General features: G+C 44.5%; 1 protein-coding gene across 1 annotated transcript in view; it reads right to left on the bottom strand.

Annotated features, from left to right (window-relative positions):
* Positions 1-20,298, bottom strand: part of SRD5A2 (steroid 5 alpha-reductase 2) — a 29,355-nt gene extending 9,057 nt beyond the window's left edge. Inside the window, exon 1 of the mRNA XM_075089338.1 lies at positions 19,991-20,298. Within this exon, the coding sequence (XP_074945439.1) occupies positions 19,991-20,274 (284 nt within the window). The 5' untranslated portion in view covers positions 20,275-20,298. The remainder of the gene's footprint in view (positions 1-19,990) is intronic.
* Positions 20,299-22,130: the final 1,832 nt, after the last annotated feature.

Below are 22,130 nucleotides of genomic sequence, written 5' to 3'. Positions count from 1 at the left end.
GCTTTCAGTTTTCTTAGTTTATACAAATAACTGTACCCCAGGTGATAAGCAAAACTATGTGATTTGTGTTACACTAAATATAGACTGGTCAAACCTGAAAGGACTTCCCTGCTGTGAAACAGTGGAGTTCCCTTCTATCTGTCTTGTGCACAGGTTGAAAAGATCGGTGTCCAAACCTGGGGGGATTACACTGACCTCAAACCAGTTTTATCTGCAGCAACAATTAACAGCACAGGAGTCTTTGCCATAGGTTGTCTCTGGAATCAAGTTGCTGGGGAGCTGCTGGCACCCTTGGCATACCTGACCACTTGAATGAAGGCTCAAGATGTTCACAAACATAATAGACTTCTACCTGGGTTATCTGTGATGTCCTGCACAAAGTCTCTAATTATTCTGGAGATTTATGGATATGAAATTATATGTCCCAAAGACATCTGCTGCTGAAGAGTCTGTGCTAAAACCTGCACATGCTTTCTCTTTTTGAGCCCAGCCCTGTAGGTTATTTGTGGATTGCACTCTGAGGTAATTTTTAACTTACTATTTTTGAGTTGTGTTACACTGATTCTCATTGAATACTTATAGGAGAAGACTGCCAAGTTTATTCTCCCTGTATAGTCCAGGGCACAATCTGGCACCTAATGTTCCTGTGCCCGCTTCAAAATTTTTCATTTATTCCAGATTGGGTTTAAACAAATGTAATAGTTAAAATGTCAGTTCCAAGCAGCAGGCAATCTTGCTATCAGTTCAAAGGGGAAGTAAAACAAAATACCCAAAAATACTTTCAAAAGTGAAACAAAGCATTGTAACCCTCCCTTATCATGATATCAACAGATGCCCCAGCATCACAAACCAGGGTGGGACCTCCTCACCTCTCATATTCTTCTGTTCAACATCCTACACTGAGATGCTTTGCCCTTCCCCACTTACTCTTACACTGCAGTAGCCCAAAATGGTCAACAAGCCAGGAATATTTAAACAAGAGCAAGCAGGTTATTAGCGGCTACTTGTATTGTGCAGGGTGGACCGTGTCCCTTTTGCTAAGAAGGTGTGCATGGTAAGACATGCTCTGGCACAGCCTCAGGAACAAAATCAGTGCTACGACCCAGGTCACACACACACCAGCAACGGTGGCAGGCAGGAACGCTGGACTGGCCATTAAGCCTCTGACAATACCCCCTGCAGGTACAGGACAGACGGCAGATCTCTTGACTGGAGTATTGCAGTTGTATCTCGTCTCCTGATGCAAGGAAGGCTGTAAGATCAGGAGCTGAACTTTTTTTTCTGGAGCTGATGTCTAGCTGCAGCTGCCTGCGGAGCTCACCAGTGCAGAGGGTGTGCAGCGGCTGTGCGTGCCACCGGGGGACTGCCAGCTGCAGGGCACTTCTTCCTCACCAGGGCAGGGGGCTGCTCCATGCCCGATTCCTGCATCACTGGGACTGTGTGAAACCGTCAGATAACTGTAATTACTTGCTGGTCCACTGCCCAGTTTGTAAATTCATCTTAAAGCATTGTACAGTGACTGTGATGGGAGCAAGAGAACTCCCTTTTTATTTTAATCATGCAGATTTATAGATCTAGTTATGACTAACACAAAATTGGAATTAGCTCTTCTTTCCAAGCCATATACAAAACGTCCTACTTCCATGTTCCTCCAAAGATCTTTGGACAAACTTTTGATGTCTATAATTTAAGGAAAAAGAAAGATATACATATTACTGAAAAGCTTACAATTCAGCTATATAAAACAACAGTAAACCTGTCATGTCAGGTTCATTTCTGAGTATGCTGTCTGAAAAAAATTTGCTCAAACTAGAATCGTTGGGCTGTTTGTGGCCCACCTATGAAATTCATCCAACCTGAAGCCTGTTTGTAGGGACACTCTTTCTCTGTGGTGTCTTAGTGGCAGATTCAGAGTTGAACGACGATTTCTGGAAGGAGCAGACTCATTTTTCCTGGGCAAGAGGCACAGGTACCCACCTGATCAAAGGATAGGAGAAGGACTGAGGAAACCCTGAGACAGGCAACACCTTGCTTGTGTTTGAGGAGTTCTTGGGAAGGGCAATGGATGGCAGAAAGTCTGGGCAGCACTGATTTAAGGCAAAGACAGAAGAAATGCAGAAGGATTCAGTGACAAAGTAAGAAGAGGCGTGGAAGAGTCTGCCATACCAAACCATTGCAGTTGCTGAATTTGGGCTGGAGATTAATAAGAACAGAAATAAAAAGAGATAAAAAATAACATCCAATATTAGAAAAGAATTTATTTGGGAGAGCTGAATAGCTGTGACCAAGAGTTTTTCATGATACTGAAAGGAAATAAGCTTGAATGCAATGAGAAGAAATGTCTATTAAATATAACATTGATACAACATTGAAGTAAAGAGCTCAGTAAGCCTGGGAGAAAAAGAGGGATAACCACAGGTTACAGACACAGGCAGGTCCTTTAATAAGGAGAAGAAAAGTCTAAAGGTTTGGAATGCATATTCGTTTTCATATTTCAGGGAATAAATCGTATTCCATTTAAGAGAGACAGAAGGTAGCAGCTGCTCTGGGCAACACACCATTTACTGCACTTTATTTTGAATGATCCAGTATTGGCTTCTGCCAACACAGAGTACTGACTGTGGAGGGCCTCTGCTCTAATCTAATATGACAACTTCAGGGTTTCATAATATCTCAGGACTCATCTAACAACGTTACACACAAACTGAACAAGTTAAAAATGATGGGGTAAACTCCCTAGAATAGATAAGCAATTTTTTAACACTAGCATTTATGAGCAGAGCTCCAGAGTGATACTCACTATCCCAGGAAGGATGACACCGTGGGTGGCAGCACTTGCAGAAGCCAACTCCATCTAAGACTGACAGTCAAAGGCATCAGCAACTGCACTTGACTTCTGGCCACACAGCTAAATACAGACTTCAAGTTGAATCCTTGGTGTTGAGTCAGAAAAGCTCAGTTGCTTACAACTGCATTTGAATAATGTGGGATTATAGGAAAAAAATATACAAATATTTGCAAAAGCATGTGTATCTGATGTGAATGGCTAAAAATAAAATGCTGCTTCTATATTACTGTCAATCATTGCTGAAAAAAGACATGATGCATTTGACCTCAGATAAATTTAAGGAATCTGAGCTATGTAACACTCAGTCCCAACACTATAAACACCTACTCAGTCATTCTGAGCATCTAGCACTAGTCAGTAGTGCCTCATTGATTGTTACAAATTTTAGGCGTGCTATACAGTTGGCAAAGTAAGAAGGACAAATACAGTTTAGGGATGAAACTGAGTCCTCTTCACATTGCATACAGGAATTACTTGATGTGCTATACTTAATAAAATACAAGGAGTTGAAAAAAGGAAGGAAAAGGAAAGGAACAGGACCTAAGAATGGTTATTTGGTTTTAATTAGTAAAGTGTGTAGGCTCAGCTCCAAGGCAAAAATTTTTGCTCTTCTAAATTCACTGCAACAGCAGGAAGATTTCAAAAGTGTTTTGCAAGTTTGTTTACAAATTACTTCCTTACTCCTCTTGTTCGTCTTCCATTATTTCTGAAGCTGTCACTGGAAAAATCTGGTGTCTCCCAGTGATTACCAGCATCCAGTTAGAACCAACAAAGGAGAATTCTTCCTTGTCACTGGTAAAAAAGGCATTGAATTGTGAAAAGCATTGATCTTTTCTACTGGCTTTATCAGGTATAGGAACAAAACCCTATACTTCAATCATTATGCATTTTCTAAAGGGAAATGAAGAACAGAAATGTTGGGTTCGGTGCATTAACAAGTCGCATCAGCAAATTACAATCCATCAGCAAATTACACTCAGTATATATTGGTATATTTGTTTCTCAAATGTTTCCATTTTGGTGTACAAACACCAAATATGTTTTAAATACCCTTAATTACAAAATATTATTTTATTTATATTTGCTATTAGCTAACCACTTATTTCTCCCTTTTTGCTTGTAATGTGGAAAGGAGATCTGAATGAGAGCTGAAATAAACATTGGGAAAAATTGATTGAATGCCCATAACCAAAGGCAACTGAAGCAAGAGCCCAGAACCAGCTGTTAATATCTTTCTCACCATCACCTGCCAAACAGTGCAAATTCATTGGAAAGATGGGGATTTGTGTTCAAAGTATTTTGCTTCTTCATAGCCAAAGAAGGTAAAGTGAAGCTGATAGATCAAAGGAAATATGTCCTCTGTACAGATCCCTGTTGAAATCAGTACCATCCCATACAGTCCCACGGTTTGTCCTCAGGCACTACACAGCCAGGATCCTTTGTCTAAACCTTTTGTCTAAAAAGCCAAACACTAATACTTGTAACAGCCTCCTTGACTGGGAGTACTATATATCTACAACAGCAGGAGGCATGACTCATTTCTATATTTAATTTAGGTAATCCTATTTTCTTAAAATAGGTTTGTTGAGTAAAGGAATTGACATAAATTGGATATATTATAGGAGAGGGGCAGTAGCAGCAGAAAGTGTCCCATATCTTGACCTTAGTAAGACTTTTTACACTGTCTCACATGTCAATCTTATAAGTAACTTGGGTTTTCCTGGTTTAGAGGATGTTCTTTTAAGTGGCTGCAAAATACATTGATAAATTATATCAAGGGATAGTTTAAAACTAGAATGATCTTTTGAGAGAGGTTCTGCAAACGACTTTTCTGGTACTACTCCGGTTGGGTTTTTTTGTGAATTATATGCCTCTGGGGAAAAAAAATATTCCTAATGTTTGTGGCTGGCACAACTGTGGGGAGATGCTGAGCACACCAAGACTGAGGGCTAGAGTTTACAATAATCGTGAAATACCAGTTTCATAGGTTTAAAACAGTATATTTCATTCAATAAAGAAAATGGCAAAATACTACACTTGGGTAAGACTGACCAAAAGTAAAAGACAAGCTGGAGAACAGGCTGGATAGTAGAGGGAGTGCTGGTAGGTAGCAAACTGAGCTTGAGCTAATGATGTCAGGCTGTTGTGAAAAAGGGAAATGTTAAAATGTAGTGTTGGAATGGGAGTGCTGTTAGAGACACCTGAACTAATCTTTCCCCTTTGCATGGTTTTAACAGGAACTTAAATTATATTGTGTTGAGCTGAACTCTGCACTTGTATAAAAGACAAGGACAAAGCGGAAGCAGCCCAGAGAAAAACAACTGTGGTCTAGGAAATGTGACATGTAGAAAGACTGAAGGACTCAGGGTTGTTTAAGCTAACTAAGAGAAAACCAGTGGAAGACATTATAACAATGTACAACTGTATAAAAAGTTGCTGCAACAAAGAAAGGAGTAAAATATTCTCCTTGTCTACCAGGAACACAATAAGAAGTAACAGGCCAAAACAGCTGCCTAGAAAATGCAGCTTAGACATTAGGGAAGGACAGAGAAGCACTGGAACATACTAGCTGAAGGACTGGAGGAAAGGACAGGCCAGACAAACATCCATCAGGAATGACAAACACAGTCCTTAGACTCATAATCTTTCTTTATGCTATGTGTTTTACCCAGCTTTTGGAATTCCAGGCTGTGGCAACCTTGGTCATTACAGAGCATGGGAGCTCATGGAGTGATCCCCTGTGCTAATTTCATCTGTACAGGCCAAAACACTGAGAAGAAAATTTGAGGACTATGTGTGGCCAGAAACTGTCTGGGAATGGGAACTTGGAGCTGTCTTGGTGAGAGAGAGGCTCTGACGAGAAGCCAGGGTACAGGGACAAGATCTGGAATTAGCTGAGAAAAAAAACTAGCACAAGCAAAACTTTTTTCTCAGGCTGCAGACTGAACTCAATGCCAGGCCAGATATCTCAGCTGAAACCCTAACTAAACTTGGTCCAGGTTTATACTTGTATGAGGATTAAAGGATGGGACAAGGGTCAACATAACTAGATGGACTGTGGTCACGACAAATGTGCAGATCTCATGGTGCTTCATTCTTACCTCTACTACTTGATAGTATCTAAAGGGCAGCAGTACTTAAAGATTATGAGAATGTTTGTTGTTTTATCTAAGCAATGGTGTGCCAAAGGCTTAGCCAGCCAAAGCATATATTTCAGCAAGGTATCTCACTCTCTTCTCCTCCAGAAATAACCACTTGATATTTATGAAGACAGATCACTGTGTTCCTGTTGCTAAACTGTGGGTGTCTGCCAAAAGCATAAAATGTGTGCCAGAGTAACTTAACCAGACATTATGCTATGCACTTCAAAAAGCTCACTGCTCCACTGGAGCAGAGGGTTCGAAGAGTTCACAGAGGCTGAGTGCGTGAGCAGAACAAAAGGATGCATCTACATTAAAAATGGTACAAAATCCAAGGATGCACAAATCTGTGCTCTTACAACTACACTTAGAGAAAGTGTAATTATTTTCCATAAGTGGTCCACATGGCGCTGAGAAATGACCAAAGTAAGCTATTCCTCTCCAAATCTAAATCCTGGTCAGACTGTATCCGACCAACGTACGCTAGACTCTAGAGTTGCAACTAGAGTTGCAAGACATGTTGCTAATAGTCCTTAAAATACTCTTTTCTGGCTTTCTGCTGTCTAGTAATTCCTTCTTTTCCTCTTATATGCCTAAACTTCTGCTCTGTCCCCATTTTGCTCTTCCAGCCTTCCTGACTTTGTCCTTTCTTTGTCCTTCCTTTGTCCTTCCTTCTTCAGATTCTCACCTCCTTTGTGGCTCTTCATGTGCTTTTTTCTCCGTTAGGAGTTGTCCCTCTCGCTGCCCTACCACTGCACTCTGCCTCTCTTTCATTGTAATTCTCTCACCTTTGTCCCTCTCCCTTTGCAGTTATGGCTGTGTATCTTTAGCAACAAGATTGCTTCTCCTGGGCTTCCTAACAGGTCTTTGTTCCCTCGGCAGCAGCTTTTCTGGATCCTGTAGCTGGAAAGGACTCAGCAATGGCACAGGATTAGCATAGTTTATATTGACCTGTACATGAAAACACATCACACTTCCTATACTATTTAATTCCACATTCCGTTGGCTTTGCACTGTCTCCATAGTGACACTTTTCAATAAACTACAAACTCTTTGCATAATTGAGACATATAACAGCATTGATCTATACACTTGCTGCGATAGAAGCTATCTGTTCCAGAGCAATGTTGGGTCCCTGTGGACATGAGGGGAGGTGCAGATCTCCTGGGTTTCCTCTCTCCCAAGTGCCCATGAAATTGGTTTGTGTGAAGGAGGAACAGGCCAGGTACCTGGTGGTGGAGGGTTTCTGGTGCTAGTCTCTAGCTGGGGAGCATGTCCACCCTCAGGGACCTGTGAACATGTGTTCAGAGTCAGAGGCAGCATGCTCACTGCTCCCACGCACAGTGAGGAGGCTCCCGGCTGCTCCACTGGTCAGCCCAAGCATCCATGTTTGGCAGAGGGGGTCACAGAGCAAGAGAGATGCTTTGGAGCTATGGGAGACCAAGATACAGACCTAAGGACACAGGTGCATGAGGTGACAGCCAGCTGCAGGAGTCTCACACTCAGCACAAGACTTGACACATCTGGGTTGATTATTCTACTACACAAAGTAGTTTGAGATTGTAAGCTATGTGTTGCTGTAATGAAAAAAAAATCTGTGAGAAAACTGAGGTTGTAAAATAAACCAGTTTCTCTCTAGCTCTGGTTTATAGATGCTCCTGTCAAAGTCTTGCCTCTGCTGACAGTGCTTCTCTCACCATGCAGCAGGGTAATGGTAGAAGGATTTTTGACCATATCACCACAGTCCACAGAGTCCAGAAGTGCAGCACTGGGTCATCATCTTCCTTATTTGTTACTATGCAAAGAAATGCTCTAAGAAAATGAAAGATCCAGCAATAAACCTCTGCAGCAGTTTAGAGCTGTTGTGTGTTGAGAAAGTCTTCTTCATAACTGAAATGGCCAGAAATGCTGCATATATTTTTTTCCAAAGTGGTAAAAATTGTTAAAGCTGAAAATTATAATTTCTAAATCCTTAGGCTCACATTTTGAAGAACATTGGTTGAAGTGTCTTACATTTGGAAAGGTAGTAATCCAAATTTCTTCTGAACCTGTATGACCTCATGGCATCTGTGGCAATACATACACACAGAGAGGAACAGAATTTGAAACAGCCAGGTCAGGTCCTGAGTTTGTGCTCACATTAAAATTATCAGAGGACTTAATATCTTCTCTTTTTTTTTTCCTAAGGAAAACTGTGACCATGGGCTGACTCTGAGTCACAGTCATCTTTGCTCCCTCCCAAAATGTGTTAAAAGATTTCCTAATACTGAAAGTTGCTAAGTGGAACACTCCACACGCAGAAAGAGCCAGTATTAAAGTATCACTTGATCCTTGGATTCACCCTGATACTGCCCTCTCACATCATCTCCTTTTCCCTTCCATTTCTTCCTACTCCTGCCCCACCTTCTGCCATAGCTGTTTTTAACAATTCTACTTGTGCTACCTGACCCTTTCATCTTTTTCCACCTTCTAGCCCTGACTGTAAGCCTCGCAGTGTTGTTTATTTCTCTGCATTCAAGACAACTTGTATTTTCCTAATCCACACTGCCAGGACTCCAGCTAGAAGACCACTTCTTCCCTGTTGAGTACCCTACCAGCCAGAAATGCATGAAAAGTCCTGCTCTGCCCCTACAGTGCTGTCTGGGCAATGCTTGGCTGGGTTGCAGGCTTACACACTTCAGTCCTGCTTATAGCCTTAGATGAACCAGAGGAACTGCTCTGCGTGGACAGACTCTAAAGATGTTAGCTGACAAACTCTATGTTTGAACAGATAAATGCATTTCTCAGAAACAACTCTGCCAAGTTTAAATTGCTTTTCCTGGGAACAGCCAGAGACATATCTCTATGCTATAGTAACCTTAGCCCAGGACAAATTTGAAAACATGAACCTTTTTTTAAAAAAAAGCTTCTAAACGGAACCAAACAAACACAAAGAACTCAATAGCATAATGTAAATACAATGGCTTTTTTACCCTCTCCTTCATTGTTCACAGGAGCATCAAAAGTTTTATGGACACACATGCATTGTCCTGCCCCAGGTGTGTGACAGGAGTCACTGAAAGGCTTGCTTAAGGCAACAGTGTTCAGAGGTTTTTTGATGTGCATCTCTAGCAGGAGACCACGCTAATGTGACTAGACTGCTTTGAGTAGCCAGGTTAGCTTATTCAGAGCTCTCTTTAGCCTTCCAGACATCAAGGGGATTTGGCTTTCTAGGAAAGCTGCCCAGCCCATCTACCAGTATGTCAAAGTGCTGCAGGTTGTCAGTCTGCTCCAGGATCTGCTCCAGCATGGTCCTGCTTCGAAATTGATCTGCTCCTTACCATCCCTCATAGGTAAACCCTCTTTCTCTAAGAGACAACACATCTCTTTGTGGACAATCTTGATACAGTGACATTTTCCAAAGACATTTCTGGGAGGCAGTCTCCCAGCATGGAAAGTGTTGGGTTAAGTTGGTGAACTCTAGCACAGTTATAAGCAAAACATCATCTTACATATGGCAAAAGTTCACTGTGGGTGTTGCTGCTCTATTACATGTTTATAAAGAGCAATTAGGAAGGAGGAGGTCAAAACCAACTGCCTTCAAATGTGACCTTTTTTCATTGTTATTGCAGGTCATATTTTGATGCGCCTTTCTAGGAACGGTGAAACTTTCTCCCCATCCTTAGGTATTAATAGGGTAGCAATTGATGTTTCCAAAGTTCACAGCTAGATAGAATTTAGCTGGGTCTTAAAAAGAATTTGTATCTTTGAAAAAAAATAGACATTTTCCTTGTTATCAGTTGACTTTTCCCATCTTCCTGCACTGAACATTTTAACCCAGTTTTAGTATTAAGTATTTTTATGAAATAATTTCATTGCTATTATTGTACCTATGAGAAGTTCCAAAAACAATTACAATGTCAGCTGAGTGGTCAGCAAATAGTAACACAGCTCTTATGTTCAAATGGTGTAGATGTTCATGAATTTAATTATTTAACCAAATTCAGTAAGGATCACCCTACTGATCAATTCACCTGCCACATTTAAATCAACATCTAGAGGGAGGGACAGACACAGAGGGTGTGTAACTTAAGAATAGTCTCTTGATTTGTACTTTGTAAATATTTCTTTATCATAATTCTTCTTGACCAGAATTACTTTAATTTTGAAGGTTTGATTATATTCACTATTAGCAAGGAGAGTACCACTTTGAAATATATAGATATACTTCAGACTTAATCTAATCTCTCTGTTTATCCACTTCGTCTTTCAAAAAACATAACTAAAACTCCTTATGAACCAATACAAAATACCTCTAAAAATTATAAGCAAATCAATTTATAAATTACTTACTCTCTTGGGGCCTGAGCTGCTTTTCTTACTTATATCCATAGGTGTGCAAGTAGGCACACCACGAAAAAATGACCAGCTTGTCCAGGTAAATGCTGACTAACAAGGCAGTGCAGGTGGGCTTAAAAAGGGACTACCTGAGCCACATTCTGCAGAGCCTGGGAAGACAGTCTTTTTCCTTCTCCCCCCAACTTAGTTTAGGAGAGAGAGGAACTGGCCAAAAGAAGTGTAAAAAACTTATGCAAGGATGTTGTTTTCAAATGCTTGTGGTTTCCCATTCTTCTGCCATGAAAGCATGCTTTCCCTGACCTTTTTAGAAAGATGTCAGTTTGTAGAAACATGGGTCACCTGCTACCAAAGGTGTTTGGGGAACCAGCTGTGTCTGAAAAAGCAGCCTACATAATGTCTGTCAGATTCACCTGAGTGCACTTCAGAAGTGAAAACAACTTTTTTATATATATATATACCAACAGAGCAAAAGATTATGGTTTTGAATGGAAACAATGTTGCAAGAGAAGAAAAGAAATAATTAAATGTAACTCGAGGTGGTACCTGAAACTGAAGTGCCTCTTTAAATTGCTGGTGTCTCAGCTACTATGGGCAGCAGAGTAGGGGGCAAATGCAGCACCCTGTATTTTACACCAGTATCTCGAGGATTAGCTGTGTAGGTCAGTGAGACAAGGCCTTCCCCCCCGCTACTGTGCATGGTGGCATCTAATCTGCTCCCTTGCCACTCTGTCTTTCTCACTTCTAAGAGAAATGCAGCATTAGGGTTTATAAGGAATATGATTGTGATTTGATTATATTTTGTTTCCCACCTTTGGTTTTTGCAAAATGGAAATGGAGCAAACTCTTTCATGTGGGCACAAATGACACTGCAAGCTGGTACCTGGGTAGAATCAAGGAAGACTACGAAGTCCTGGGGGTGCAAGCAAAAAGTATTGGTGCCCAAGTTATCTTTTCTTCCATTTTACCAGTTAGAGGAAAGAGGGCATCCAGAAACAGACCTATAATGCAAATCAACTTCTGGCTTCATGGCTGGAGTTTTGGCTTCTGTGACAACAGGACATTCTCTGATTACTATAGCCAGTTAGGAAGGGATGGGATCCACCTATCTAGAAGAGGCAAGGTAATCTTTGGCAGCAGGTTGGCCAACTTGGTGAGGTGCGCTTTAAACTGAAGGACTCGGGGGGTGAGGTCCAAAGTGGCAATGCTTTTGCTATTGCAGCCAACTGGGGAATAAGCCAGGCCAACCGGAGCAGCAACAAATATTCCCTAGCTGCCTCCCAAGATGAGAGCCAGAAGGCCAACCACCTAAGTGTATGCATACCAATGCACACAGCCTGGGGAACAAACAGGAAGAACTGGAATGCCACGTCCAGTCAGAAAGTTGTGATATCATAGGAATAACTGAAACATCATGGGACAGCTCACATGCCTGGAGGATTGCAATGGATGGCTCTAGGCCGTTTCACAAAGACAGGCAGGGAAGAAGAGGAGGCGGAGCTGCACTCTGTGTTAAGGAGAACCTTGAATGTACAGTAGTCAGCTATGGCAATTGTGGAAGCCCTATGGAATGCCTCTGGGTCAAGATCAGAGGGGTGATCTCCAAGGGGGATCTTACAGTATCCATCTGCTGCTGACCTCCAAACCAAGACAATAAGGCCAACAAATAAATATTTGGGTCACTTAAGCAAGCTTTGGGTCAACAGGACCTGGTTTTTATGGGTGACTTCAACTACCCAGACATTTGTTGGAAGAACAATACCGCAGCTCACACATCACCTGTCAAGTTCCTGGAATGTGTGGAGGCCTGCTTCCTCATACAACTGTTAGATGTGCCAACCAGGAATGAGGCACTGCTGGACTTGCTACTCACAAGCCAAGAAAACCTGCTTTGTAGTATCTCAGTTAATGATAGCTTTGGCTGCAGCGATCCCAATATTGTGGAGTTTGGGATCCTGCTGAGCATGCTGAAGGTTAGTACTAAGACAGAGGTTTTAGATTTTAGAAGAGCAAACTTCAGCTTGCACAGAGCTCACTTGGGAGCGATTCTGTGGGAAGCTTCCATGGAGGATAAAGGAGCTAGCGAGTCCTGGGAGTTTTTCAAGAATGCTCTTCTGGAAGCAGAAAAACAGTTTGTCCCCTTTAAAGGCGAGGGAAGCACGTGGAGCAAGAGACCCCCTTGGCTTAACTGCAAGCTTCTGAGTCTGCTCAAAACCAAAAGAGAAGCATACCAGAGATGGAAACGTGGATGAATATCCATTGAGAACTACAAGGGCATTGACAGGGTGTGCAGAGATGCAGTTAGAAAAGCAAAAGCTCATCTTGAATTGAAGTTGGTGAGAGATATCAAAAACCACAAGAAAGGGTTCTTTAGGTACATAAACGACAAGCAGAAACAGAGGAAAATATTGGCCCGCTGTTAAACAGGAGAGGTGGATTAGTGACCAACAATGCTGAAAAGGCAGATGTTCTCAACACTTTCTTCACTTCTGTCTTTACCAGAACCGTTGGGCCCCAGGCCTTGGGAACAAAAATTCAGGTTGATGCAAACACAGACCCACCGTCAGTGAAGGAAGAGTTGGTATGTGAACTATTACAGGAGCTTGACCCCTACAAATCAGTGGGCCCTGACAATATCCACCCAAGGGTGTAAGAGAGCTGGCCGACATTGTTGTGAGGCTGCTTTCCATAATCTTTGAGATGGCGTGGAGATTGAGGGGCATCCCAGAAAACTGGAAGAAGGCTACTGTCACCCCCATCTACAAGAAAGGCTTAAAGGAGGGTCCAGGAAATTACAGGCCCACCCGTCTTACTTCAGTCCCTGGGAAAGTTGTGGAATGAATCCTCCTGGGGGCTACCGCAAGTCAAATGAAGCATGTGGCTGGGAAAAGCCAGCACGGATTCACCAAGGGCAAATCGTGTTTGACAAACCTGATTGCCTTCTATGACAAAGTGACCTACTTAGCTGATGTGGGGTGAGTGGTCGACATTGTCTACCTGGATCTAAGGCTTTCGATATGGTTTCTCACAGCCTCCTCCCAGAGAAACTGATGCGTTACAGTCTGGGCAAGTGGTCCGTGTGGTGGGTGGGGAACTGGCTGACAGGCCGCACGCAGAGAGTGGTGGTAAATAGCTCCTTTTCAAACTGGCATCCTGTCACAAGTAGGGGTCCCGCAGGGATTGATACTGGGCCCAATGCCTTTAATATCTTCATATGTGATCTGGATGATGGGATCTAGTGTACCCTGATGAAGTTTGCCGATGGTACCAAACTGAGTGGGGAAGTGGAGACTCAAGAAGGGAGGGCCACCCTGCGGGAAGACCTGGGTAGGCTGGAAGAGTGGGGTAACAAGAACCTTATGAAATTCAACAAGGACAAGTGTAAGGTCCTACAAAAACATAATCCAGCACAGGCTGGGACCTACCCTGCTGGGGAGTGCCTCTGGGGAAAGGGTCCTGGGGTTCCTCATGAACAACAAGCTCAATATGAGCGAACAGTGTGCTGCTGCTGCAGCAAAGAAAGCCAACAGGATGCTGGGTTGCATCAGCAAGGGCATCACCAGCAAAGATAAAGGAGTCATTATCCAACTCTACCTAGCACTTGTCAGGCCACACCTGAATACTGGATTCAGTTTTGGTCCCTGCTATGCAAAAAAGACATGGACAGGCTGGAGAGGGTCCAGAGAAGGGCTACAAAGATGATAAAAGGACTGGGAAGCTGCCATATGAGGCAAGACTGAGAGAACTGGGTTTGTTCAGCCTTGGGAAAAGAAGGCTTAGGGGAGACCTTGTCACCATGTTCCAGTGTGTAAATGGTGGCTACAAAGAAGATGGAGACTCCCTTTTTACAAGGAGTCACATGGAAAAGATGAGGGGTAATGGGTACAAGTTACTCCTCGGGAGATTCCGATTGGACACACAAGAAAAATTTTTCACAGTGAGAATGATCAGCCTTTGGAATAATCTCTCCAGGGAAGTGGTGGATTCCCCAACATTGGACACTTCTAAGATTCAGCTGGACAGGGTGCTGGGCCATCCTGTCTAGAGTGTGCTTTTGCCAAGGAAGGTTGGACCAGATGATTCTTGAGGTCACTTCTAACCTGGTATTCTATGATTCAAACACGCCTCTGCTCACCACCTGAGGTCCTCACCTGGCATTCTCACTGCATTCCTTAACCAGCAGAGCCCCTCTAGCAGGAAAGGCTCTCGTACAAACTACATTTTGAAGCAAAATACTTTTTAAGTAATTTATCTTCAGAAGTATTCCTGTACATACATCTTATGCCACTCCATTTTCAGCTCATGGCCAGCTTTTAACAGAGACTGCATATACAGATGGCAGACTTGGCATTCAATGGTTTTCTCACTTTCTTCCTCCTTTTCTCTGCCTTCCCACCCCATCAGTTTTGGAGGCCCTACCATCACAGGCCCTGCCATATGGAAGTAAAGAAGCTATAAGCTTACCTAAAACAAACGTGGTAAATTCAGATTTTTATAGGATGCTTGTCTTAGCACCATAGAGCATTTGGATCTGATTAAATTCACACCGTGCTGAGGTAATAAAGTGCACACTGAGAGTTGAAGAGCTGGCTAACTAAGGATAGCAAAGAGGCAGGGAGTGCGACCGGGGATTTCTCCCTTCCCTTTCCCCCCCGCAGCAGCAGCAGCAGCAGCCTGCAGTTAGCCCTTCATGAAAGCCTCAGGGAATGCACCATCTTGTGCTTGCCACAAAGAGGGAGGCTGCTGCCTAGTGGTGGCAGAGAAAGAGGGAGAGTGCGCTGCTGTCACGGTTCCCCACAGGCAGCTGACTGCTGCTCCGGGGCCGAGGCAGGAAGCGGGGAAGGTCTCCTGGCTCCATCCACCTCCCTCTTGCATGCATCCTCTCAGGCAGCAAATCTTTGTATTAGGCTGCGCTAGGGGAGGGTTGGCTCTTCGGCCAGCAGTTGGTACTCAGACGATCAACTCCCTTCCCTTTCAGCAGTGGGCTAGCTGGGAGCACACCACCTGCCAGACCTGGCTCCTGGGGCTCCAGAGTCCTACAAAGAAAGTCCTGTCAGTGAGGAGCCATCAGCATTAGCCCAGGGGGTCTCCAGAAGAGGATTAGAGTGGTCCTTATAACACTCTAGCATATTCCTCAATGACCTGACAATAAACACAAAATCACCACTGAAAGCTGGCACATGGCACAAATTCTAGGCAAGTGGTGAACATCAATGTGGGTATAACAGCATTAATAAGCATTAAGCACATACAGAAAAGTGACTTTAAATTCAAAGAAATGCAGCCATACAAACACAAACCATTCCTAAGGAGTGGGAGATTGTAATCTTGGTTACGATCGTGGTTACACCAGCTCCAGGGTGCTCAAAGTAGCCTGGAAACACAGGGCTTCCTAGTGTGGCTCCAAAACAAAAAGCACTCTTCAGATCTATAAGCACAGGAGTAGCATATGGGAAAAGGAAGATGATGTTGTCTCTAGATATGGTACTACAACTCTGGTATTGTATTCTACATCCACCACTGATGTTTTCATTTTAAAGTGGATGTAGGAAAAGAGAGGAAAATGCCACAGAAATTATCCAAGAGCTGACAGGGAAAAAACGCCTTGCATTGAGGGCCTTCAGCTGTGGTTCAGCAATGTGATAAATCTGGCTTAGGATACCTCAGATAGAATTAAAAAAATGTTGCAGCTACTTGACACCATGTGCAAAAGCAGGACAAATTAATTTTGCTGTTTTAAACCTGTTCCTAAATTTATGAAAAGGTAATTTTATCCTGACCACTTCATGCTGGATGAAGTATCATGTGTCTACACCATTCTAACTCTGTGTCAGATCAGATAATGTCTGTTCCCCTGTACCTGGCATAAATCCACCATAAAAACATAAATCCAGCATAAACACCATATCATGTGCAGTAGCTAATTAATCAGAAATATGATCATGTGCTCCTGTATTATCTGGATCACACTGGTGCAGAAGGAGGACATCACAGGTCTGTACAAGAAAATTGAAAGATTATCTGATTACTGTATAAGTGATATCATGGTAAGAAAATACTAAAGGATACTAAGGAGTACTTTAAAATAGCACAGACTGAGAAATAGCAAGCACCACTGGAAGAAATCAAGGCTAGTCAAATTCAGGCAAGACATTTTAAACACATTGTTTAAGTGATAGTGAGAGTTTAGAAGACTACACCACCAAAGAAAACAGTGGATTCTCCATAGAAAATGATGGATCCTCCATCTTTTGGGGTCTTCAGGTCAAGACTTGAAGTTACTCGGAAATGCATACTTCAGTCAAATACAAGCTACTGGGGCAGCACAGCTGATCATAAGACATAGAAAGACAGAACAGCTAGCATAGCGGTCCTCTAAAAATATCTGTTTCTCCATTATGAACTGTATTGTCCTTCTGCGCATACCTCTAATCAAAACTTCCCTTCCGCATGCATGTTTGGTGTAATAGATGAGACAAAATTAGGAATGATAAAACCTTCCCTGTGGAGAGAAAGAAGTCACTAAATTATGCAACAATATATGAAGAAACTTTTCTGTGTTTCATACAAACATAAAGGAATGCTTAAATACAGATGTCAGGCGATCAGTAGTAAAAGTAAGAGTAGATTAACAAAATATTTCTATAATTAAAAGTGGAACAGCTTTATTCACTTCAAAATTTTAAATTCTGAAAAACTGCAGTAGGCTACATCCATTAAGTAAATGTAATTTTATTAGTGATCAATTGTATGTTTTACTCTTTATACTTGCAGTCAAGTTTAATCACGAAAGTATTTAAAACTGTTGTTACATTATTTCTAGTAAAGATGATAAACTGAAAAAAATGTCAAGATAAAGTTATGTCAAAGTACTGAACCTCTTTTCAAATACTATATGCCAATGAAATGCCCTAATCCACTGTGACCAGTACCCCCTGCTCCTCACCCCTCGTAACACGGTTAGCATACCCGATGCCATTTTCTAACGCAAACAGCCATAATACGTAAGCGCGCTGATCATGCATCACACACACCCCCTGCTTTCTCCCCCTTTTTCAACTTTGTGATAAGGCAGTTTGCCCACCAGCTTTGCTGCCAGGATGTGGTGGCACCCATTATGGAACAGGGCCGCGTAACAGCACATGAGATACTGCCTATAAAATCCAGCAGCTGCAAGTGGGCTTAGACGGGAACTGCTGCTGATCCCCCCGGTGGTCAGGGGTGCCTCCACTGTCGTCGTCTTCTGCCTCCGAGGACTGAGTGAGTAACTCATGTTCTTTTCATTCTGAGTCTAGATTACAATTATTGTATCACGTGCTGATCATTAAGAGTTTGACCCGATCTGCAGAGGGTCCAAGTGACTAAAAAGTCTAGGTAGAGAAATTCTAGATAAGAAACCTCTGCAAATTAGTAGAAATTCAGCCTCTCGTCTAACTGCAAGCTATGCTAATTGCTAAAAATTCTCTGTAACAATGAGCTATGCTAACTGCTAGAAATTGTAAATAACAATAAGCTATGCTGATTGTTAAAGTTTTTATGTAATAATGAAGCTCTAATTATAACCACAACCCTGTTACCATTGATCATTCTACCAAGGGTCCCTCAGAGAAACTGCCGGTTCCCACAGCATCAGGTGACACCCAGAAAAATTCCTAATCTGTGAATATTTTTTTTTTGCTCTTTTACATAACAAAAAAGCACTAATATTTAATACGGCATTTCAGGTATTAATTGATTCAGTAGAATCTCAGAATGGCTTGCACGAGAAGAGGCTGCACACTAGAAGAATAATACTGGAGTAACAGGCAGTATTAGAAACAAAATTGTTTGTTGCGCAGACTTGGTTAAAATGAGGGCTTTTATTTTTACAAGAGAAAAAGTATACTCCAGCCACAGATGAGAAGACCTCCAAATCATTTGTGAAAGAAAATGTGTGAAAACATAGTGCTTCTGCCTAAGCCTAGCAGTAATGTTGAAAAAGAAGCCACTGACTCCAAAAGATGTATGCATACTGGTACAGTAATATTTCTTTCAGTTGTCTAGTGGTGCTTGTTGATTTCTGTGTTCCTGAAATGATCAGAAATTCTTGAGAATAGCAGAACGCATTAAATTAAATTTAGTATAATTACATATAACTAATACATCTAGCTTTCTGGGAGCCAAATATATTACAGGTAGTGCCCTCCAGCTGACTTAGTGCAGCAAAGACAATGTTAGTGATAATTAATATACCTCTAACATAGTGTTTTAGCACTTTAAACCATTCTCTGTTTTAAATTTATCTACAACAGCCTAGAGTTTTGATCCCTAAACTGTCTGTAGAGATCCTGCAGCTGGATTTTCAACGTACTGATTTTGGCTCAGTTGCAAATAATAATTTCTGATCAATTATTACATGAAAGTTTCTTATTTCTGGGAGGCAAAAGAAAAAATAGAAATAGGAATTGGGGTTAAAAATGGCAAACAAGGTCAGAAAAGTTTGCCTCACCAGCTGCGTAGCTCTTCACTGTGTAATGTGCTGCTGTCACATGCACTTGCCATTTGTGAAAAGTCAGTTTTTTCCATGAAGAGAGACCAAAAGTCAAATTCCTCATGAAAGAACTCCATAGAAAATGGAAGTGGAGGTGAAGATAAAACACACTCAGCTCAATCTTTCAGAAGGTACATTCTGGTGGTATACTCCAGCATCAAGTCCCACTGCCTGCACAACCAGGTGACAACTGTAGAGCTATGTCACGTCAAAGACTTCACGAACAGTGGGTCAAACCTCTACTTTTTCTTTGAGGTCCTGATCAGAAAATACAGAATTAATCAGAGTTACCGCATTCATTGACATCTGACATGACAAAGTTTCTAGAAAGGAAAAAAAAAATTTAAAGGATAAATCGGTTCTTTGGTAGTGAAGTGGGAATGACGAATTGAGCATAAAGAACCAACTTTTCTGTTGTGGCACAGAAAGCCTGCAGTGACTTTGCTTTTCCCTGTGCTAACTGCACAGCAGCGCGGCGCAGTCGGTCCTTGCTCTCCCACGGCCGCGGCGGGTTCGCACTCGGGCCATCCTCACGCGTGTTCCCACGGCTTGCTTTGGCGGCCGGCGCTGCTCCCGGCGCTGCAAGTGCTGCGCTTCTCCTGCCCGCGATAAGCACTTCGCACGCTCCTTTGCATAATATTTGGATTAGTTTCATCCAAAACTTTGCTTCTTTTTTGTTTTTTTTTTTTTTAAAGCTAAAAATGCAAAGCATACATCCTCTCCTCTGCTTCAAGCACCCGAGTACCACCTGCTCCTTCCACCGGCGGCCAGGACGGGGGAAGAGACGCCGACCCGACCGGCCCTACCTCTCCCGCAAAGCCCGGGGGCGCGGGTTAGCTGCTCCCGCGCCCTCCCATCATTAGAAGGACGGGCCAGCATCAGAAGGCAGGACGGCGTCTCCCGCGGAACGGAGGGAACGATGCTGCGACCGAGACCTGCCCCAGCCCCACGGCCCGCCCCGCCCCGCTGCGCCCGCTCCCGCACCTTCCCTCGGGGGACCGTTTCCTCCGTGTCCCGCGGGGGGGCCGCAGCGGGCGGCAGCCGCCGCTCGGCCCCCGGGAGCGCCGGGGGCGGGGGGGGCTCCGGGGCAGGCGGCGGGGGGCGCGGCGGGGCCGGAGCCCAGCCCGGCGGCGGTACCTGTAGAAGTAGTGCCAGCCGAAGAGGCAGCAGAGGAGGCGGCAGCCGAGCGGCTCGAGGCGGGGCGGGCTGCGCAGCGCCAGCAGCAGCGCGGGCACCAGGAAGGAGGGCAGCTCCTGCAGGAACCAGGCGCAGCGCGCCGGCAGCCGGCCCCGCGGCCGGCACAGCCGCTCCTCGTGCTTCCCGTAGCGGGACGGCACCCGGAGGTACAGCGAGAGCTGCAGCAGCGCCAGGGCGCCCAGCAGCGAGCTGAGGGCCAGCACCAGGCTGGGGAAGCACTGCATGCTCGGGGGCGGGCGGGGGGATACCCAGGCAAGCGGCCCTCGGCCAGCGCCAGCCCCGGCCTTATTAGAGCGGCGGCCGTCACCCCGCCCCGCCGCGCTGCCTCCCATCGCCCGGGCTCGTCAGAGGGCGCAGCCCCTCTTGCCGGCGCGGGCGAGGCGCCCCAGCCCGCCCCGAGGGGAGCTGCCCCCCGCGGGGCCGCGCCCGCCCCTCCCTCGGCCGGCCCGGTCGGGCCCCGCGGCCCGGGGGCGGCCCGGAGGTGCGGGGGTGGCGTTCCCTGCAGGAGGCAATCGCTGCCGGTAAGATGGGAGCAGCGGCGTTCCCTTTCCTCCCGCGCCGCGGGGAGGTGTTGCGGGGCCCGGCTCATCACGGCCTGGCAGTGCCACCTGGCAGTGCCAGAGGGGGGGGTCCCACCGGCAGTCCCAGCCTGGCAGTGCCACCAGCAGTCCCACCCTGGGTCTCTGCATGGCTTCAGGGTCACCAGGCACGAGGCTGATTGCAGGCTGTGAAACGATAACCCAGCCTGTGGTGCTTCTGACACCGCAAATGCCGCGCCGTGGGTCACCTGGTGATCTTTGATGCACTGGCTGAGCAGCCTTGCGGTAGAAGGGAGCGTCGCTCCGTTTGCAGGCAGGCAGAGAGTAAAGGCAGAGAAGTGGTAAAGGCCAGATGAAAATAGACAAATGTAGATGCCCATGGCAGGACCGGGAAAACCCAGTCCAAAACCTACGAGTCTGACAACTCCAACTCATATTTGACATAACCAGAGCATGCTTAAACTTTTTAAGTGCCCCAAGTTTTAGTAAAGGTAGTCCTAATGTAAGTCCTAGCTTTGCGGTATGGCTCAAAAGCCCTTCAGTATCACCCTCATGAAGCAGTTTTGACAACAGTTTGCCTAAAACTACAGTCCAGGAATTAGGTTTTTCTTTACCTATTTCCTCAGGGATCTTCATTTGGTGAGGATTGTCAGCGGGTTGAGTTACTGCAAGAGGGCTAACAGAACGTTAAACCCTGTATTGTTTCTGGCCATTACAGCACATCACCTCAAGACCATGAATCATGGTTGCATCCGTGTCATTTTGCAGCTTCGCTGAGAAAGCAGTTGGGTTCAGCTCTGCAAAGGATTGGACGCCACGCAAAACGCTCCTGTGGAGCAGAGGTGGTAATTGCTTTTTATTCAAGGTCTGGGTGGTGAGTGCACTAATCTAGGATGTGGGACACTTGGGTTCAATTGCCTCCTCTGTTTAAGGGGATTCTCTTTCTGCAGAAGCTGACCAAACCACCAGGCTACAGACTACCCTGTAGTCCAGGAGGCACTTGTTCTGTTATGTTGGCTTTTCTGTGGGGTGTTATTTAAAACAGAGGGGTGGGGCTCTTTCAGCCATGGACAATTTCTCCCTTATCCTTGTAGAGTGTTGTAGTCGGTAGGGTCATGTTCGTCACAGTCAGTGAAACAAGTCAAGGCTTTTCTGGCCTTGGAGATGTGTAGCGTATTATGGCTGTCAGCCGCATGCCAGAGCCCTCTTCCCCCACAGAAGATGCCTCCCAGCCGCCTGCTGGAGACAGCCTCTGGCACACGCCATCTCCGAGCTATGTGTATAAGAGGGCTAGCTGGTCTGGACCAGAACTGTGCCAGGTATGCTAGCCATAAAACAGCATAAATGATGGGAGGCTAGTGGCATAGGCATCTGTGAGAAACGGTTCCTGGCTGTGAACCATCAGCGGAGGACAGTGTCTGTTTCATGAAGCAAATCAAAGCTCAGTGGTTAGTTGGGGATGAGTGTGGGTATCACTTCAAAAGCGTACTTTGGATTAAAACGAAAACTATAAAGGAGGCACAGCATAAGAACTAGAGGGG

Source organism: Phalacrocorax aristotelis, chromosome 3 (genome assembly GCF_949628215.1).
Source record: "Phalacrocorax aristotelis chromosome 3, bGulAri2.1, whole genome shotgun sequence".
NCBI classification, from domain to species: Eukaryota; Metazoa; Chordata; class Aves; order Suliformes; family Phalacrocoracidae; genus Phalacrocorax; species Phalacrocorax aristotelis.
The sequence above is the reverse complement of the archived record's forward strand: the minus strand, read 5'-3'. Positions and strand labels throughout refer to the sequence as shown.